Raw genomic sequence first — 17932 nt, forward strand, 5'->3', positions numbered from 1 at the left:
AACCTAGGTTATCCAAGTGAGATGAGACTTTGGAATGTTGCTTTCAAAGGAAAAGTGAACAATTTTTAAATAGTAAGAACTGAAGTGGGGAGACGACTTTTAAATCCTGCTGATTTTAAAAGGCAGTTAAACAATAAAATTATTGTCACTGGAATCCTGAAATACTGTGTTCTGAATGTCGCACTTTAAACCTTATTTTTTTATTAGTATCTGTGCTATTAAAACAAACAAACAAACAAAAAACAAACAAAAAGGCTTACAGGTAAATCAGGACTTCACTCTCTGTGTTTCGCTTAGGGATCCTTACATAACATATATTCTCAACTGCAGTGTTGCAACAGTGTACAGTATATGTTTTTATTTTGGCTATAATCATTATTTCTCCTATAAGCGTCAAGCAAATCCTTATTGGAAGAGATGGTGATCTAAACAATTACAGATGCATAGTAATTCCACTGAAGTCGAGCTAAGATAAACTTGTGAACATGTAATGTGTTTTAAGACTGCTTTTGGGGTCTTATTTTTCACTTTTCCCAACCATCTCCTTGTTGTTGGCTAATCTGGGTCATTTCTATGCATAAGAATTGGGTTGTATTGTATGGCATGGATTCAGTGGAATGCATTTAACATCCCAGAAGGTAATTCAGTGGGGTAAAGCAGTACTCACAAATGTAATTGTACATTTTTCCATAAATACGTTTACATGTTTTGAAAACATACACTAAGGATACATCAGCATATATTGAAATAACCATATTGCCATTATTTTCATTGGTTGTGCTTGTTTTCCCAATGCAGGTATTACGATCCTGGGACTGTACAGAATAGGTGGTGTAAACTCTAAGGTGCAAAAGCTGATGAATACCATATTTTGTAAGTATCTGAAGTGAACTGTTGTCACTGTGAAGCCTGTGTGTGGTGGTCCCTTTTGCCTTAACTGCTGTGCTCAGAAGAGTGTTCAATTATTTACACTTTTGTACGTGCACTTACTGCCCTAAATTGAGTTTGCAGTCTTAAAATGAGTGACCCACCTGACTGGTTTCTCGTGTGCATTAGTACTCAGTTTCTGTATGCAGGATATACAGGAGCAAATACTGATAAAATGCATTTCTTCTTTTAACTTTGAAGTTCTATATTGGTATCTATTTGGCATATTCCAAAAGTGTTCCAAAACTTACTACTGTAACACAGCATAACTCAAGTTAGCAGTTGTTCTAGTGACTTTTCATGCTAATTTGGCTTTCTTTTGCCTCTGTTTGAATGTCTAAGGCAAATACACTAGTATTTCTCTGACTTGGGCTTCCTGTACGCTACAGTGCATATAGTTAATGTTTACAGGTACTATATAGGAGTGCTAAATTAATTTTTATTAATACTTCGGCAGAGATTACAGGTTTCAAATGGATCACATTCGTTGATTGATTGATTAATCTTGCTAATAAGTAATCACTTGAGCTAAATGACCAACCTGTTAGCTTCTGTTTTGCTGCTTTTCTAGTTAGTGTGTTAGTCAAACTGTAACACAGTCATAATTCAAATTTCCATCAGCCCCTAAATCTCCTCCTGATATGGATATTGATATGGAACTTTGGGACAATAAAACAATAACAAGCGGACTAAAAAACTACCTCAGGTAAGTATGATGCTACACAAATCTCAGTATTCGTTTTCTGGCCTATTAATCTCTCGCTTGTTAATACTGTATTATGTTTCCTGTATGCATTAGCATGGTTATATTTTAGTATATTATTATCTTGCCTAATCTCCCTGTGATTATCTGTAATAATAAATCTAAAATTTGTCACACACTTTCTGCCTTATGAAGATAGTCATGCCTTATATATCTAGCAGCCTAATTTTGCCAGAATTTAATTAATTGTGTGTTTTTATTTAAAATCTTTTACGTTAACCACAAAGCATGATGTGCTCAGTCAGTCTTTTCTGAATCCCTTAAGGTGTGTATCATGAGGTTTCATGGCATTATTGTTGGAGCAGAATAATAATTCGTGCAAAACCATCAGTTTTGATCTAGGCTGTTCCTGTGTTCACAAACGCAGTATGTCTCCCACACTATCATTTTCTCTGAAAATTTATGCTAATAAGAAGCAGAATTTTCAAGAATTATGGTACTTCCAAGATAACTCTTTTAGGGCTCTTAATATATACCATTAAAAGAAACGTAATAAAAAGCATCAAATCCTGATGGTAGCTGTTCTGTGCCTTCTAAAAATCTAGATTTCCTAAACCAGTCACCTGGCAAAGGGCAGCATCAGAATTCCCTATTCACTCTGGAAAATATGCCTAGGATTTATTGTGCAATGCTCATGTGAACTTCATTGAAAAGACTAATTTTGGTGGAATAAAATCATAATACATCTTCAGAAGCACAAGTCATTGTGAAATTAGAATGTGAGCTAGCAGAAGCTGTGTGTTTGTGTCTCTAAGGCAATTCACAGTCTGCCTTTTAGAGGGTGACTCTTCTAGGATCTCTCAGATCAGAACTTCAGTCCCAAATTTCATCATGTTTTTGCCTTTCTTTGGCAAAAGATTGCTTCTTTTGCCAGGACAAGGGGTAATGGGCTTAAATTGAAAGTGGGGAGATTTAGATTGGGCATCAGGAAGAAATTCTTCCCGGAGAGGGTGGTGAGGCACTGGGACAGGTTGCCCAGAGAAGCTGTGGATGCCCCATCCCTGGAAGTGTTCAAGGCCAGGCTGGACGAGGCTTGGAGCAACCTCGTCTAGTGGAAGGTGTCCCTGCCCATGGCAGGGAGGTTGGAACTAGGTAATCTTTAAGGTCACTTCCAACCCAAACTATTCTATGATTCTATGATTCTATGATTTTATGATTCTGCAGCTGTATTTATTCAGTTCTACAGTATGGAAGCCAGAGAACAGTAAGTTTCTCTGCTGAAATCAGTGCCAATAGTGTTTCCCCTATTAACTTAAATGTGACACCAGCATCAACTCAAATTGATTCTCAGACTCTGTCGATGACTGAGTTGTACAGTACTTGCAGTCAGTCATCCCTGAACTGGGGGTCCTACACCATGCTAATACACATTTTGCAGATGTTGAGGGCTATCATAATCACTAATAAAACTTTAAAAATATTTTAAGTAATGCATTTTTTTGAATTTTCTCTTTAATATTTTTCACAACCAGGTGTCTTTCAGAACCACTGATGACTTTCAAGCTGCACAAAGATTTCATTGTTGCTGTTAGTAAGTAAAGTAATAAATACATTTTGATGAAAGTAATAATGTTTCTAACCCTTAATCTCCTTCGTTACTATCCTTATTTTTCTCTTCGGCCTGTTACTAAGTGATCCAGCCATGGATCTGAGTTCTTCATTGTCACTAAAGCCCTCAAAGCAGGGAAGTCACGCTAGATGAAGCTGTTCAGTGGTTTGTTCTGGTCTTTTATAGGTGCTGTGTAACTGCCTTCTGCATGAGATTTTGAACCTTGATTTATATGTTTGTTTGTTTTATACAGGCTGATAATTCTTTTATAGCATTCATCCCTCTCATCCAGGGCTCTTTAGTTTCCCAAATTGCCTTGAGAAATTGGAGGGAGTGATAATTATCTCCTTTTCACAAATGGAGTAATTAGATACAGACACAGTAAGATTGTTTATCTTAGGACTCCAGTTGAGAATTTGAACTAGTTTCCCCATTTCCTATTGCCTTGATAAGAAGAAAAGACTTGAGAATTTTAGGTATTTTAAATATCAAGGTAAAATCGCAATTCCGTGAAGTGGCACATCGTGTCAAAATTGCTACAAATTTCATTGATTCCAATATTGCTGGTAACTGCTTTTCACGAGTTACTTGAAACACAGATCTCAGAATATAATAAATATAATCAAATTGTCCTCATAATTTTAAAGGCTAATTGTGGCTTGCTCCTTGTAATACGTGTGTGTATTAGCATACAGTCTTCGGTTCTGTTTATAGTCGCATCTCAGCACATTTTCTAATTTACCCACCATATTTATTTTCTGGTTAATAGAGTCAGACGATCAGAACTACAGAGTTGAGGCAGTGCACGCACTTGTGCATAAGTTACCAGAGAAGAACAGAGAGATGCTGGACATCCTTATCAAGCACTTGGTCAAGTAATTCTGATTTTTCTCTTTGGTATTACTGTAAGATGTGATTATTTCTGCTTTAAATTTGTCGGTGTCGCTTAATCCATTCCCTGTGTTGAAACAATGCCGCTTGAAATTACATTTAATTTCTAAAATGCTGTTCTCAATGTAGGATGCTACTGTAGAAACAAAATTAAAAATAACACCATAAAGTGTCACCAAGATGACCAGCTATGTTTAGAAAATAAATCCACTCCATGTTTTTGTTCACCTGTATACTTACTTCAGGTACTTGCTCTGAATTTAAGAAACACATAAAACTATGCTAAGGTTGATAGAAAACACTGGTTTGAATCTGACTTGGGGTCCCACACTTATTCAGAAATGGAGAATAGGAGTTGACTAATGTCATAATAGTTGTCTTTCATGTTTGATCTAATTTTTCTAACAGCTCTGAAGTGTAATATCATTTAAAAACACAGATTGGAAGTATTATTATTATTTATGTTTTTGATATGTCCAAACCCACTTTTGAACCTCCCTTGTTTCATCAGCCTATCTGAGTATTAATTAAATGGCAGATGGAAAAGATTTTGCATTGCTTTGAACTGATGACCTTCTTTCTTCACTGAATTACACTTTGCATGTGCTGTGAGACAAAAAAGACAAGTTTCTATTCTTATGTCTCTCTATATCACTAGCTATGATTTCATACCATTATCACATGACAATTTGTCCTGTTTCTGCATCAAACGTCCTTCACATAAGTTTTGCTAAATCTTTGGTTGGTTTCCACTGGTATTAGCTGAATACTTTTTAATATGTATTATTCTTTCTGATTTAGGATGCTGTATACTTTTTAGTTCAGTTATTGATGATATGGAAATGTGAATACTGAAACAGCAGTGTTCAAATGAGGTCCACATGACTGAGATATGTGGAAGACCTAAGAGAGGAATCCATATTGTTTTCATTCAGTTCATAACATCCCAGCTATTTTGCTTTTTTGATCACAGCTTGAGCTACAGCCTGCAGTGAGCTGTCTACAGTAGAGTCAAATGCAGTTATGCTTCCTCTTATAGACATGAGAACTGTGAAAATGTCTTTGATAGGAAATTACTTAGCCCGAAGAAATTATTTTTAGCCCTTTATGTCCTTCGCCCCTGGAGAACTAACATGACAGTGAGCTGCTGTTGTAAACCCTTCCATTGCAAAACCTGTTTAGTCAGACCTTGCATCTTGTTAGACAGGGCGTAACCCAGAGAACCAGGTGAAAGTAAGTTTCAGAATTTTCCTTTCAGATTTTTTAATGTGCTAAAAAATACAGTATCTACTGCTTTCTATCCCTCTAAAAAGTTAAAACTTTAATGTTAAACTTAATTTAAAGTTAAAAATTTAATGAGGGATTAATGATTTATAAAAGCTACTAGACTGGAAACCATGAAATTAGAAATGTGTATATATAGGATCTAACTTATTTCTAGGCAGAATTAGTTACAGGCAAGCATTTCTTTCTTGACCTCTTTTCCTGGCCTCTTTATTCTCAATATGACCTCAGATGCATTTCCAAAGACAAGCGTGCCTGCAGTACTCCTTTCTTTAATTGTTCTCTTTAACTCTTGCCTATCACATTTTGATGCAATTTTCATTTCTGCTAAATTAAATTTTATGGTTTTATACTGAAAACTTTCAGTTCTTTTCTTTCCAACGTTCAATTTGACCCTCTCATGTAATTTGCCAGCTGTTGTTTATGCTAGCAATTCTAATGAGACTGAATTAAAAATTAGTCTCTTGAGTGTATTAGTTCTTCCTTCCTCATCTTTTTCCTACCACTGTGTAGAGATTTTTCAAGGAACAAATGGCAGATAAAGTGCCTAATTTTATGTAAATGGGAAAATATGATAAAAACCCCAACCTCCTGTTGCTTCATTCTTTTGTTTAAAATGCAGTTTTAGAATGTGCATCGTTCCCCTATAATTCTTTTAGCTTTTATTCTTTAGGTGAAAATACTCTACTTTTAACTATGGGTTATGAAATAAGGGTAATATTATTATTCTTTGGTTTAGGTCTCAAGATCTTTACATCCCTGCCTACCTTGATTTTTGTGCCACTGCAAAATTAAATATGATCTAAATGTTGTGGGATGTAGATCATACTAAAACCAACCAACCAACCAAACCCAGCAAATCCTGAAAAGCACCCTGCAGAGAGGTGATACTGTATGAGTATATACTCAACAGCAGCTAGGCTGACACAGGAAGTTTGGTGTTATTTTTAGATAGGTAACTCATTTTTTGGTTTTAAGCCTTCCCAGTTGTATTACCTGTCTACTTTAAACAATAAATCGTTCTTTGGTATGATTTAATAAGACCATACTTTTCTAAGGTAGATAATCAGGAGTCTGCAATCTGGCAGTATCAAAAATTTCCTGGTGATATATCAAAGAGAGATTTTTTTGAGGAGAAGGCAACTACACCTTAACAAATGACTAGCAGCTACCTGAAGTGCGTGATTACCTTGGCCTGTATCTGTTCAGTAACCCAGCAACAGCAGGACTAGGTCAGGGGAAATTGGTTATCAAAATGATCCATTTACAGGCCTGGGGTTTTTTTTTTTTCTCTTTTGCAAGAAATTGGACCTTTGAAATGCTTTGTAGAGAGCCCTTTCTGGTTACAATGTTGTTAAATCCACAATTCCTTTTATTAAGCAAGCTACCAAATTTGTAACCAAGGAAACCCAAACAACAGGACAAACACTACTTTCTGTCTTATCCTATAAGACTATAGTGTTTGAGACCTTAATAGTTACCGTGTAGCACAAAGCAAAGTAACATTGCAAGGAGTTACTTTTTTTAGGTTTTTTGAACAAAACTAGAGCTGAGTAATTAAAAATTACATTTTCATTAAAATACTAGTGGGTTTCCCAAACACTCCTTAGTCACTTAGTCCTTAGACAACACAAGCATAAGATCTGTTACAGAGAAAATTAGATTAAGATAATTGGCTAAAAATGTGCTATAACAACACAGTCATTTTCATGATACAGCTTTAAATAATGATCTCTCCCATTGTGTCTGTCTGAAGTAAAATTTTGGAAAGCTTTTTTGGCATAACTTAATGAAGCAACACAGGAAACATCTGAGATAGACATCTATTTTCCTGTCATTTATAACCCTGTTGTCTCTCATACAAATCCCTTTCCCGTATTTCTCCTGCATCTCGATGTAAATGGGATGTTAAAACATTCCTGTTCCAAATAGGAGGGGAGTATTACTTCATTATAGAAGTAATTGTACAGTCTCTCGCCTTTATACCAAGATAATTGTACTCTTCTACTCATTCTGTATATCATTAGTGCCTACTCAACAGTGAGACTGAGAGAAAGGGTAGTGTGTGAGTCCAGATGTGGGTTTGACCCTGATCCTAACAAAATCCCCCATTACCCTTAGGAAAATCTCATTCTTTTTGTCACTGCCCTTTTAATCTTTGTAAGGGGATAGTACTTCTGTCATTTGCTAACGTCTCTGACCTCAGATAGATCATTTTTCTAGTGTCTGTATAACATTTTAACAAGAGATCAAGCTGTCTGAGATTTTTATTGGAAGAAAAATGTAGCAGATGTCTCCATAAACCTTATTAATGAAGGCTGTCTGAGAAAAGCAGAAGATAAAGTTTGCTCCTACCTACTAGTCTTCCAGTATTAAATGGACTTTACTATTTCTTAATTTTAAAAATTACAAGGGTTGTTTTAGCTATGTAGGAAGTGGCAAAAAAGTTCAGTTTGACAATGGTGGCAAATAGCAAGGAAAAAGAGGAGTAAAATATGAACAGGTGCCTCAATAACTGATTGTATTTGGTAGCAGATTCAGTAGAATTAAGCATTAAGGCAATTATCAAATCTATGCCTGGCATGATATTTCTCAGACATGAGGCAGTAGGGCAGCTATGACTGGGGAATCACTGGCAGTTATTTCAAAGGATTTATGATGATACAGTTTTTATTTGGCAAATCTTATTCGTAAGGAGAGAAAAGGGTTATTGATGATTACTGATTGATGGTTCTCATTTTACTATCTGATAAATTATTGGAAAAACTAAGTTTCTAAATTCTACCTTATGAAGGAAAATGACAGGAGAGGCACAGTAAGCGGTAACAGAATGCATGGCAGTAAAAGGTTAATATCTTTTAAAGCCAGAGGATGTCATTATGATCTAGTGTTATGTGTACCACAGCAACAATGATTTCACTGACTCCGTTGATCCCGTATTTTCAATGCATTAATAAAAAGGTCCTATTGCAATGTGTTTTCAGTAACTATATTTCTTTCCTTTACATGAAAGCTAAGGCACATGGTTACATCCGTTACATCATAGTATTTTTAGTCAATCCAACATCAAATATTTAAGTTCCTGTATAATCCTTGGAGGGAGATAGGTACCTACTCTAAGACTCCTAAACTTTAGATGGCCTGAATCTTGCTGTGGAGTGACCTTCCAAGATAGTTGCTCTTCCCTGTCAGTTGTATCAGGAACTAAATGCATATTCTAGGAAGACGTGCTTATTATCCATTAAGCTATTGCAGGATGGGAGCCTTAATGGAAATACAGTAGTGGTACTACACTGCATTTTGACTGTAGTAAAAAGGAAAGTCTAACAAATGTTTTTAAAGGTGGGGTATGAACTTGTGATCCTGTTGAAGAAACAGTTTTGACAGTTTTTTCCTGCTGGTATTGTAATTTAGCACAACTATTCAATTGCATGTTGTTTTTCTTCATTTAAAGGGTATCATTACACAGTCAGCAAAATCTAATGACTGTATCCAACCTTGGTGTTATCTTTGGACCAACTCTGATGAGAGCCCAAGAAGAAACCGTGGCTGCTATGATGAACATTAAGTTTCAGAATATCGTCGTTGAAATTCTGATTGAGCATTATGAAAAGGTAGAATGACATTATCAGACTGTTTGTCATAAAGTGGAACTAAGATCTCATTTTCATTACCATCCTTAAGTTCTTAAGAATAAGAAAACTAGCATTTTTAGGTCATTGATAGAAAGAATACCTTCTTCCCACCCCATGCTATGCATCTGTGTTCCTAGCAAGTCTTTTGTGGCTGTGCAAGGTACAGATCCAAGGCATAATCTCCCATGCTTTGAAGGAGTTGCTCTGAATCTTCAGCTGCTTTTTTATATCTAGAATATCTGTATCTATATTCTTGTATCTGGTCCTCCTTATATCTAGAAACAGAATGAGAAGGTCATAATTTTGCTCCCAGCTCCTCCCAGCAGCTTCAATGTGGATCCCAAGTGCAATCCATCAGTTCTGTGTGCTGTGTCATTTTTCATATGGATAGGTACTAGAACAAAGGTAAAAAAAAAATCAAAAAATAACTTCTCTTAGATGAGGTTTCATTCCTACTTACAGGTTTTAGGCCCGTCATGTCTTTGTGATTTCACAGTTCTTGAATGCCCTAGAACATACAAACTAGGTACTTCTTTTGCTTTGAAGGAAGGCACATCTGTGACTGCCTGGATTGTTTTGTTTTCCCCAAAGTGACCAGTGACAGCAAAGGTCCATCTCAGTCTCTTTCCTGGAACATCAGATATGAACTGTTTCAGGACTTGAGAAGGAAAATCCATGAAATCTTTGACACTTACTTTCAGTCACTACCATTGCAGGTGTCTGCTTCACTGAAAAGCTTCCTCCGATTTTATTTTGTTTGAAACTATTTGATTTCAGAACTCAGCAGAACAGTCAAGACTTCCTTTACTTGGTCATCAAAAGAATTTTTATTTTTGACATCCTCTGTTGTTATATATCATCTTCTTTGATGACTAGCAAAACAAATGGAAGAGACTTGGGTTTCTTCAGTTTCACGTGACTTAGCTAAGGGGCAGTTCCTGGTCAATGCCAGGATCCCTTGCACAGGTAAGTGCTGTCAGTTAGTGCTGACAGTACTGCTTGGTGTCATCAGTTACACTTCACAGGGGCTCCTCAAAATTGGTATGATACAGTTAGCCTCCTTGCTTGTAACCCCTAATCATATGTTATATATTTCCAACACTGAATTTCCCCTCCAGAAGATTATAAGCTTATTCAGTACAAAGACCATGGCTGCACAACCACAATCACCCTTGCTCTATTTCTCTGTCTACAGACATGTTTTTATATATTGGTGTGCTACTCACTAATCCCTAATACAGTAGTAATGTACTTCAGGAGCATCGCAAGACATCCATTGAAGTATTTTCTATCAAAGAAGTATATTTGCTTTCCTCCACTTCTGTGAGTGGCATGGAGATGTCTTTTCATTGTTCACTTCATCCTGTTCTGGAAGTGCCCTTTTGATAGGGGATCCAGAAATCCTTGCAGAGGTGTACTTTGGAGTTGCATGGGATTTAACCTACTTGGCCCCTCTAGACTATGGAGGTTGAACACTTCTGATTCCTTTAGTAGCTTAACTGAATAGGTAGTCTTTGTCTGTAAAACCTCTTCTACATTCCACAGAACTAATTCCACTTACTTCCACAGAATGCCAGGTGAGATACTCAGTAGAGCTTAATGTCTACGCTAGGACAAATAAGTGAGAAAAGACATCTGGAAGGAGAAGTCACAAATCTTTTGGTTATATTTTTTGCTTTGATCATCCTCCAAGGCAACTATAATTTTTACTAGAAGTACCCCAGAGGGCTTTTAGAGTCTTTCAAGACCTCTACTGCATGTGTGTTGGATAAAAGATTAAAAATCAGGATAGAGATAAGGAGATGCTCTGAACATAAAGATGCTCCTCATCAAACTTGACGTGTTGGCAAAATTGTTTTCTGAAATACAAACTGGATTATAGTAAGTTATGTAGCAAATTTCTGTGACATACAGAAGCTTTCACAGAACCACAGAGAACAAATTCATTTTTTTCATAATCTTTTAAAAAAGCATTGTGTCTTGGGCAGGAGTTAGTTGTAAGCATGCGTTGTATGTTTCACAGTTTAGACTGTTACGCACTTCTTAACAAGGGCCAGAAAATAGAACTTTAAAAAAGTATTTTATATAATTAGTATAAATGTTAAGTACAGCTCAGTATTATGGTTCTTGGATTCTAAAATGAGGTCAGAGCAAATCTTATATTCCATGAATTTACTCTTTTGTAATTTTTCACTCTTATTGCATTAATTTCAGGTGCAGTGGTGAGGAAAACAAATGGATTAATAATGGAAGTGTAAGACTACCTCTATTGCTTATGTCAATTATTTTCCCTTTTTTTTTTTTAAATCATGCAGATATTTCACACTGCACCAGACCCCAATATTCCTCTCCCTCAACCTCAGTCTCGATCAGGTTCAAGAAGGACAAGAGCAATTTGTCTCTCCACAGGTTCACGTAAACCCAAAGGAAGATATACACCATGTCTGGCAGATCCTGACAGTAAGTTTGTCCTTCTTGGCTCATTATCTTCCTCTTTATGTCTTGTCTTTTAACTTCCCTGAATAAAATCCAATAGGTATTGTATTCCAGTAATTACAAGCATGACAGGTCGGGTTTTGTCAGCTTTTTAACCTTGGTGAGTCACAGCCACACTGTTGAATGACTGCATCCCTTGTTTCTCTCAGATGGGGAAGGATGTTTGGTTTTAGGCAAGTCTTGTATTGAATACAATGATCAAAAATCTTTTATAGTAGACCTTATATTCTAATCTAAATGCAGACTGCTTTGAAACTGAGGAGCTCATTATATGAAGTTCACCTCATTTGCTTGAAAGATGATTGCTAAGGTTGGGAAACTGTAAATAGAATCTTCCCTCTCCTCCTGTAATAAATGTAATTTAGTCAAGGTCAGGAGATGAAAACCGTTTTTCACATGCATGAAACTGTGGTCATTGGTTCAAAGTCAGCCACTGCCTAGGTTTGCCAAAACCACCGAAACTTTCTTAGTTTTTTGGGGATAGAAACATATTCTGATATTTTGGGAAGAAACAGTATACTTATCATATGGCTTACTGTTTACCTGCAGGGAGTTATATGTGTAATTAATTGCTTCTTAGAATGCTTATTCATTTTCATGTAATTATGGCTATTAAAAAGTTTCACTTCATTCATGCTCATCTAGCATGCCATCACCTGTTTACTTGCTGTACCATTGCGAAGTATTGAAACCAGCAAAGATTGTTAGCAGTTCCACTACTTCAGCAAAATTTCAAAAGAAATTGTGTCCCTTGGTTCCTCAAGGAGATTTACTTGAAGCTGGTACAGTAAATTAACCTGTAGTTAAGATGCATCTTAAGATGAGGATCTGTAGATTCTTACATCTGTAAGGTTGGGAATGTATCCACAGCATCTCTGGCACAGGTGCTGCATTTTCCATAGGTTTGTATTAGGATTCCTGTCAGTGAGAGTTTAAATGCAATAGCTGCCTACACATGGATTGCCAGTGTGAATGACACAGTAAGAAGTTACAGAGGAACCATCAGTTACGTTCACCATACGAGAAATTGGGCGAGTTCAGCTGGTTTTTGCTGCATAACTGCCATGAATGGATGCCAGCATAAAAAGAGGACTTTTCTGTGCAAGTATTGTGGAGTGTTTGCAAACTCACACTTCTTCACTCAGATGCAGGTCTTGTGCTGGCAGCTGGACTGAAAGCGGGTCTGACCCAGGAGCTCTCTGCTCCTGCTTTGCTCAAGCTCAGCACCTGCTGCACGAGTTCCAGTTAAGATCTCACTTGTGCCTGGAAGGCTGAGGCAGAAGCAGAGGTATTCTCCTTGCCAATTATCTCTAGGTGTGGCCAGAGACAGGCAAGAGAGCACCTTGGCTTCTGGCAACAGCAAATACAGAAGTAGCAGATAGTTTTAAGTCATCATTCAAATGAAGCATGGACACTTAACGATACTGCAAGAAATTAAGGAATTTTATGTGGCATGAAAAAATGAGATCAAATGGCAGGGAATGGTAGAAAATTATAGGAAATTGACAAATTTAGGCTTTATCCAATCTTGTGATTTTCAAGGGGTGAATGGTTTGTAAAGGGGCAAGATGGGGGACAGTTTAATCTGGAAGGCCAGAAGTGGGCAGAATATTTCAGATTATTGTACTAGTAACACTACTGTTGTCAGACCCAGTATACAAGGTACTGGTATTTGTGACCTTATCTGTAGTATTGGTGGTTACTTGTTGCCAAGGATATTGAAATGGGTAGAGGCAAAAGCAGCTGAATCATGTTGGTATCTTGTAATTACTGTGTGGTTGAACAATATATATTCTCTGCTTCTTGTGACATTTGTTAATTATACCTCCTAACTTTGGGGAACAATTCCTACTAGAAACCAATGTGTGACTCACTAGGCTGAATCCAGTCTTCAGGATGATTCAGCCCTCGCTGTATTATAGGCCAGTCCTTCCTCAGTTCTGATGAGTGTTCCTGCCTTTATATCATCTGATAATTTCATTAGCATATTCCCACATTTTGTTGCAAAAGATTATTGGAAATAGATTCAGTACAAATATTGTTGTGTAGGTAGATAAATTTCTGTAGTGTCAGTCTAATTAAAGAAATTCATCAAATGTTCAAGTTACAAGGAATAAGTTGTCCTTCTGCAGGATAGATATTTTATGATAGGTATGACAGTTCAGAAAATAGGATATCTATAGATAGACTTAGGGACTAGTCTTGTACTACAGAGATCTTCAGCAGCTTGGTAACTGAAGTAAAATTTAATTCTTGTGCCTACAGGCAATACAACTATGCATTTAAGAACATAAATGTGACAAGTATCACATTTGCCTTATCATGGAAATCCAGCACTGCTGAATTTCCTAAGGATATTTACATTGCAAACAGTTCTTTGAAAATGCAAACTTTTGTGTGAAATAGTTTAGCCTGTAGTCCATTATATTCATCAGCTCATAAGAGTTATCCACAAAAAGCAGCTATTCCAGGTTAAAGGTAGGAATTTGTGTGCAACTCAGAGTAACTAAATAGATATTTTGTCTTAAGAATCAGAATGCCTCTGAAACCACATTTATAAAAGATAAATGAATTTGATGACAGGTAATGTACAATGGGCCAAAGGTGACATGAGAGAAATGCACATGATTAGAAAATGTAATTATTTTTTTGGTTTCTCTGTTTCCCCACTTCCCCCACTCCTCCCTAGGTGACTCGTACAGCAGTAGCCCAGACAGCACTCCCATGGGCAGCATTGAGTCTCTCTCTTCTCACTCCTCCGAGCAGAACAGCACTTCTAAATGCGCGCCCTCGCAGCCCAGGGAGAAATCCGGAGGGATTCCATGGATTGCCTCTCCTCCTTCTTCTAATGGCCAGAAGAGTTCAGGTCTCTGGACTACAAGTCCAGAATCCTCATCAAAGGAAGATGCAACCAAGACAGATGTGGAGTCAGACTGCCAAAGTGTAGCTTCTGTCACTGGACCAGAGAATGCGTCTCCACCAACGGACCTGACCAAAAAGAGTTCTTACAGTCTCTCTGGGCTGAAAAGGTCTTCAGCATCTTCTCTCAGATCAATTCCATCAGCTGAAGGTAATATCCAAGGTCTTTTAGGACATCAGTGTTTACTCTGACAAGAGCTGAACCCAAAAGCTGATTATATCCATTAAACTTTTATGTTTATTTATTAATTTCTGTGACATGTGCTTTCAAACTGCTTCTGACATACTTCCATTGTTTGTTCCGTGTGCAGTTCACACAGCTTTAAAGCTATCTGTTTCTCAGAACTTAAGAGTACACTATCCTGCTGCACCTCACCTGGACCACTGAAGGAGTTTGCTGGTTTACAAGAGATGGTAGCTACGGTTTATCACTGTGTCAAAGAAATGAGTTGTTGCAACATGACTGATACTGGTTAAAGCTAGAATTTAAATTTAAAAAACACTAGGCTTCATACCTAATAAGTAGCAGTTTTGTCGCTCCTTGTCATTGTGCTTGCTTTATTTTTTTTTTTCTCTGACAACTGCATCTGTTCAAGTGACTGAAAGTGGAGATTGAAAGAAAGGTGGGAGTGTTTTGGGGGTTTTTTTGTTTGTTTGGTTTGTTTGTTTTTTTCTTCCCCCCCCCAGTTACAGATTTTACAGTCAATGCCTTTAGCTAACATAGGACTGCACAGATGGGGTAAAAAGGTAATACCTGGTATGAAACATATGTCTGAAACACTGCTGATGGAATGGCTCTTCATTCTGCCCTACTTGCGTGGTTTGTTATCCCATACTGCAAGCAGATTAGCTTGAACACAAGATTATGGCTGAGTGGTCCTCTGTATGGACATGATGTGCAAGAACAACCACAAGTATGCAAACCCAACTTTAGGAATCCAGTTTCAGTGCCCAGTCTTTCTTTTGAGTCAAAGAAGGATGCTGCCTTGAAGAACAACCTTACAGCACCTTAGTTGAGCCTGTGTTCCAAATAAGCCTGTAGACAAGACTCTTTGAATCTTAAAAACATAGCTTCTTAATGTAGACAGTTCTGCTAAATGCTGTGAGCTAGAGTGCCTGTGAACCTCTGTGAGTTTCAGAGGTGATACTGCACTATATTGACAGCTGTGTGGAAATCACTTGAGAAGAAACACCTTCTTGAAATCAGTATATCTGATATGGTTTGGATCATGAAGATTAACAGCCGTCACTGCAACAATGAGCTCCAGTGGTCTGAGTGCAAGTGTTGAGTTTGCCACTGAGCAGTAGTATAAGTAATACAAGTACAGGCAGGGTAAATATGTGGTTATTTGCAAAGAACTGATAGTTTAAGAAAGTTCTCTCCCCTCTGACCCCCATGGAGTGTACAAGCTTTTTGTCTAAGACTTTCAGATACGAATTAGTGTTATATTTACAGAATTAATAATGTAGAATAATGATTGACAATTATTTATAATTATAGAACCATAAAATCACAGAATGGTTTGGGTTGGAAGGGACCTTAAAGATCATCTAGTTCCACCCCCCCTGCCATGGGCAGGGACACCTTCCACTAGACGAGGTTGCTCCAAGCCTCATCCAGCCTGGCCTTGAACACTTCCAGGGATGGGGCATCCACGGCTTCTCTGGGCAACCTGTTCCAGTGCTTCGCCACCCTCCCTGTAAAGAATTTTTTCCTGATATCCAATCTAAATCTACCCACTTACAACTTAAAGGTATTACCCCTTGTCCTACATAGGTATTGTTCTTATATTTTGGGATCTCTTTATATTATGACAGCTTTTAAAGCATTATTAAATATCTCTTGTTCTTGGGAATAAATACAGAAGTAGATAAAGTTAGGGACATGCACAACATATATGCAAACAAGGCAGCAGTCCACAGATAGATCAGTTTAAGGGACACATGGTCATGCCTTGTATTCATTAAAAGGACTTTGTTGTGTGTGCAATAGTCTTTACAGCTATAGATTTGTTTTACCAAATTACAGTAGCAATTGTTTTAGGCAACTCATAATCATTAATTGTTAAGTATTTTGTTTTTAACTGCATGAAGCTTCTGTGGATACTGAAATATTAATTTTTACAAAATAACGTGGTCTGATTTCATAGTGGATGCTGATTTGATCAGGAGTTTGGACTAGATGACTTCCTGGGATTCCTTCCAACATGTTTTTTTTTTCTACAAATCTAAGCAGTTTACTACTTTATAAATTTTTTTATTGTCATTTTAGTGAGTGTACTATCTAGCCATTTAAATGCAATGTAATTTTTTAGCCTTCACAATTTTAATGTCATTTCTTCATTCTTGCTATTGGTCCTTTTCTCCTGGCTTTCTGCCTACAGGCTGTTTCTTCTCTGTCTTAGTAAGTACTTTCTCTACCTTATTTTGCCTCTTAAAAAATAAAAAAACATAACAAAAACTTTGCATGATACACATGCTGTGAAACAACTTCAAATTAGCTTTAATATTCCCTATAATTTGGTTGCTTTATTTAGGTAACAAAAGCTGCAGTGGATCTATACAGAGCTTATCTTCAACAGATACCAAAGATACACCAAAGGCTCCAACAAACCCTGATTTGCCTCCCAAAATGTGCAGGAGATTAAGATTAGATACGGCGTCAAGTAATGGCTATCAAAGACCAGGATCTGTGTAAGTCATCAACACCCTTGGGAGCTTGATGTTGTTACAGTATTACCTACTATGAAGTGATCTCAGAGAGATGCCATAAGTAGTTAAAAAAGCATCCATGAATAGTTGTTTGAATATTTTTGTATTTCTTTATTATTTATCTAGCTTCATTAAAATTGTAAGCAAAGCTGACACAGTACAAAGTCTGTTGAAGTCTGTTTGAAGACTCCCATTGACTTCATTAGATCACAGATAAGGTCTATAATGAAGAAATCTATGTTTGAAAAGTGATTAGTATTATTGTCTCTGGTTCTTCTGGAATTCAGTGTTTCAAGGAGCATAAATGCTACTTAGTGTCCATGCTGTTATGTTAGAAGATCATCAGATCTTATTTGTGTAAATTGGAGAAAGAAAAAAAACCTAAACTTCTGCTCTTGAAATTTCCTCAGTTGCTGCATGTTAAATAGTTGATACCTTTGGTTTTTTTCCTAACAGTTGTGTTTTCTGAGGGGTTATGTTCAAAGGATGGTAGTTCTAATCAATAGAGATTATAATTTAGCTCGGTGACATTTGGGTTAGCAGGGTTCTTCAGTGCTTTTAGCACAAAATTAAGAGTCAGAAGATCTTTGCTGTAACCTTGACTTTGACATGGAATTTCTCTGTCCCCATGAACAAGCGATTTCCAGATCTGCAGAGCACCAAGAAGTTCTCCAAATACTGTAGGATCCATTCAGCCTCTCTGCTTTTTAAACTGGAAGGGGTCATTGTAGTCATGGAGGTCCACAAGGCCAAGTG

The 17932-nt window shown here is 37.1% G+C and overlaps 1 protein-coding gene across 1 annotated transcript in view; it reads left to right on the forward strand.

The window, feature by feature from the left end:
- ARHGAP42 (Rho GTPase activating protein 42) overlaps window positions 1–17158 on the forward strand; it is a gene marked incomplete at both ends in the record, with an annotated part of 47466 nt that extends 30308 nt beyond the window's left edge. Inside the window, 8 exons of the mRNA XM_010148206.1 lie at window positions 799–873; window positions 1549–1633; window positions 3163–3221; window positions 4009–4114; window positions 8869–9028; window positions 11365–11509; window positions 14235–14615; window positions 17002–17158. Of these exons, the coding sequence (XP_010146508.1) occupies window positions 799–873; window positions 1549–1633; window positions 3163–3221; window positions 4009–4114; window positions 8869–9028; window positions 11365–11509; window positions 14235–14615; window positions 17002–17158 (1168 nt within the window). The remainder of the gene's footprint in view (window positions 1–798; window positions 874–1548; window positions 1634–3162; window positions 3222–4008; window positions 4115–8868; window positions 9029–11364; window positions 11510–14234; window positions 14616–17001) is intronic.
- Window positions 17159–17932: the final 774 nt, after the last annotated feature.

Source organism: Eurypyga helias, unplaced genomic scaffold (genome assembly GCF_000690775.1).
Source record: "Eurypyga helias isolate BGI_N326 unplaced genomic scaffold, ASM69077v1 scaffold19493, whole genome shotgun sequence".
Lineage (NCBI taxonomy): Eukaryota > Metazoa > Chordata > Aves > Eurypygiformes > Eurypygidae > Eurypyga > Eurypyga helias.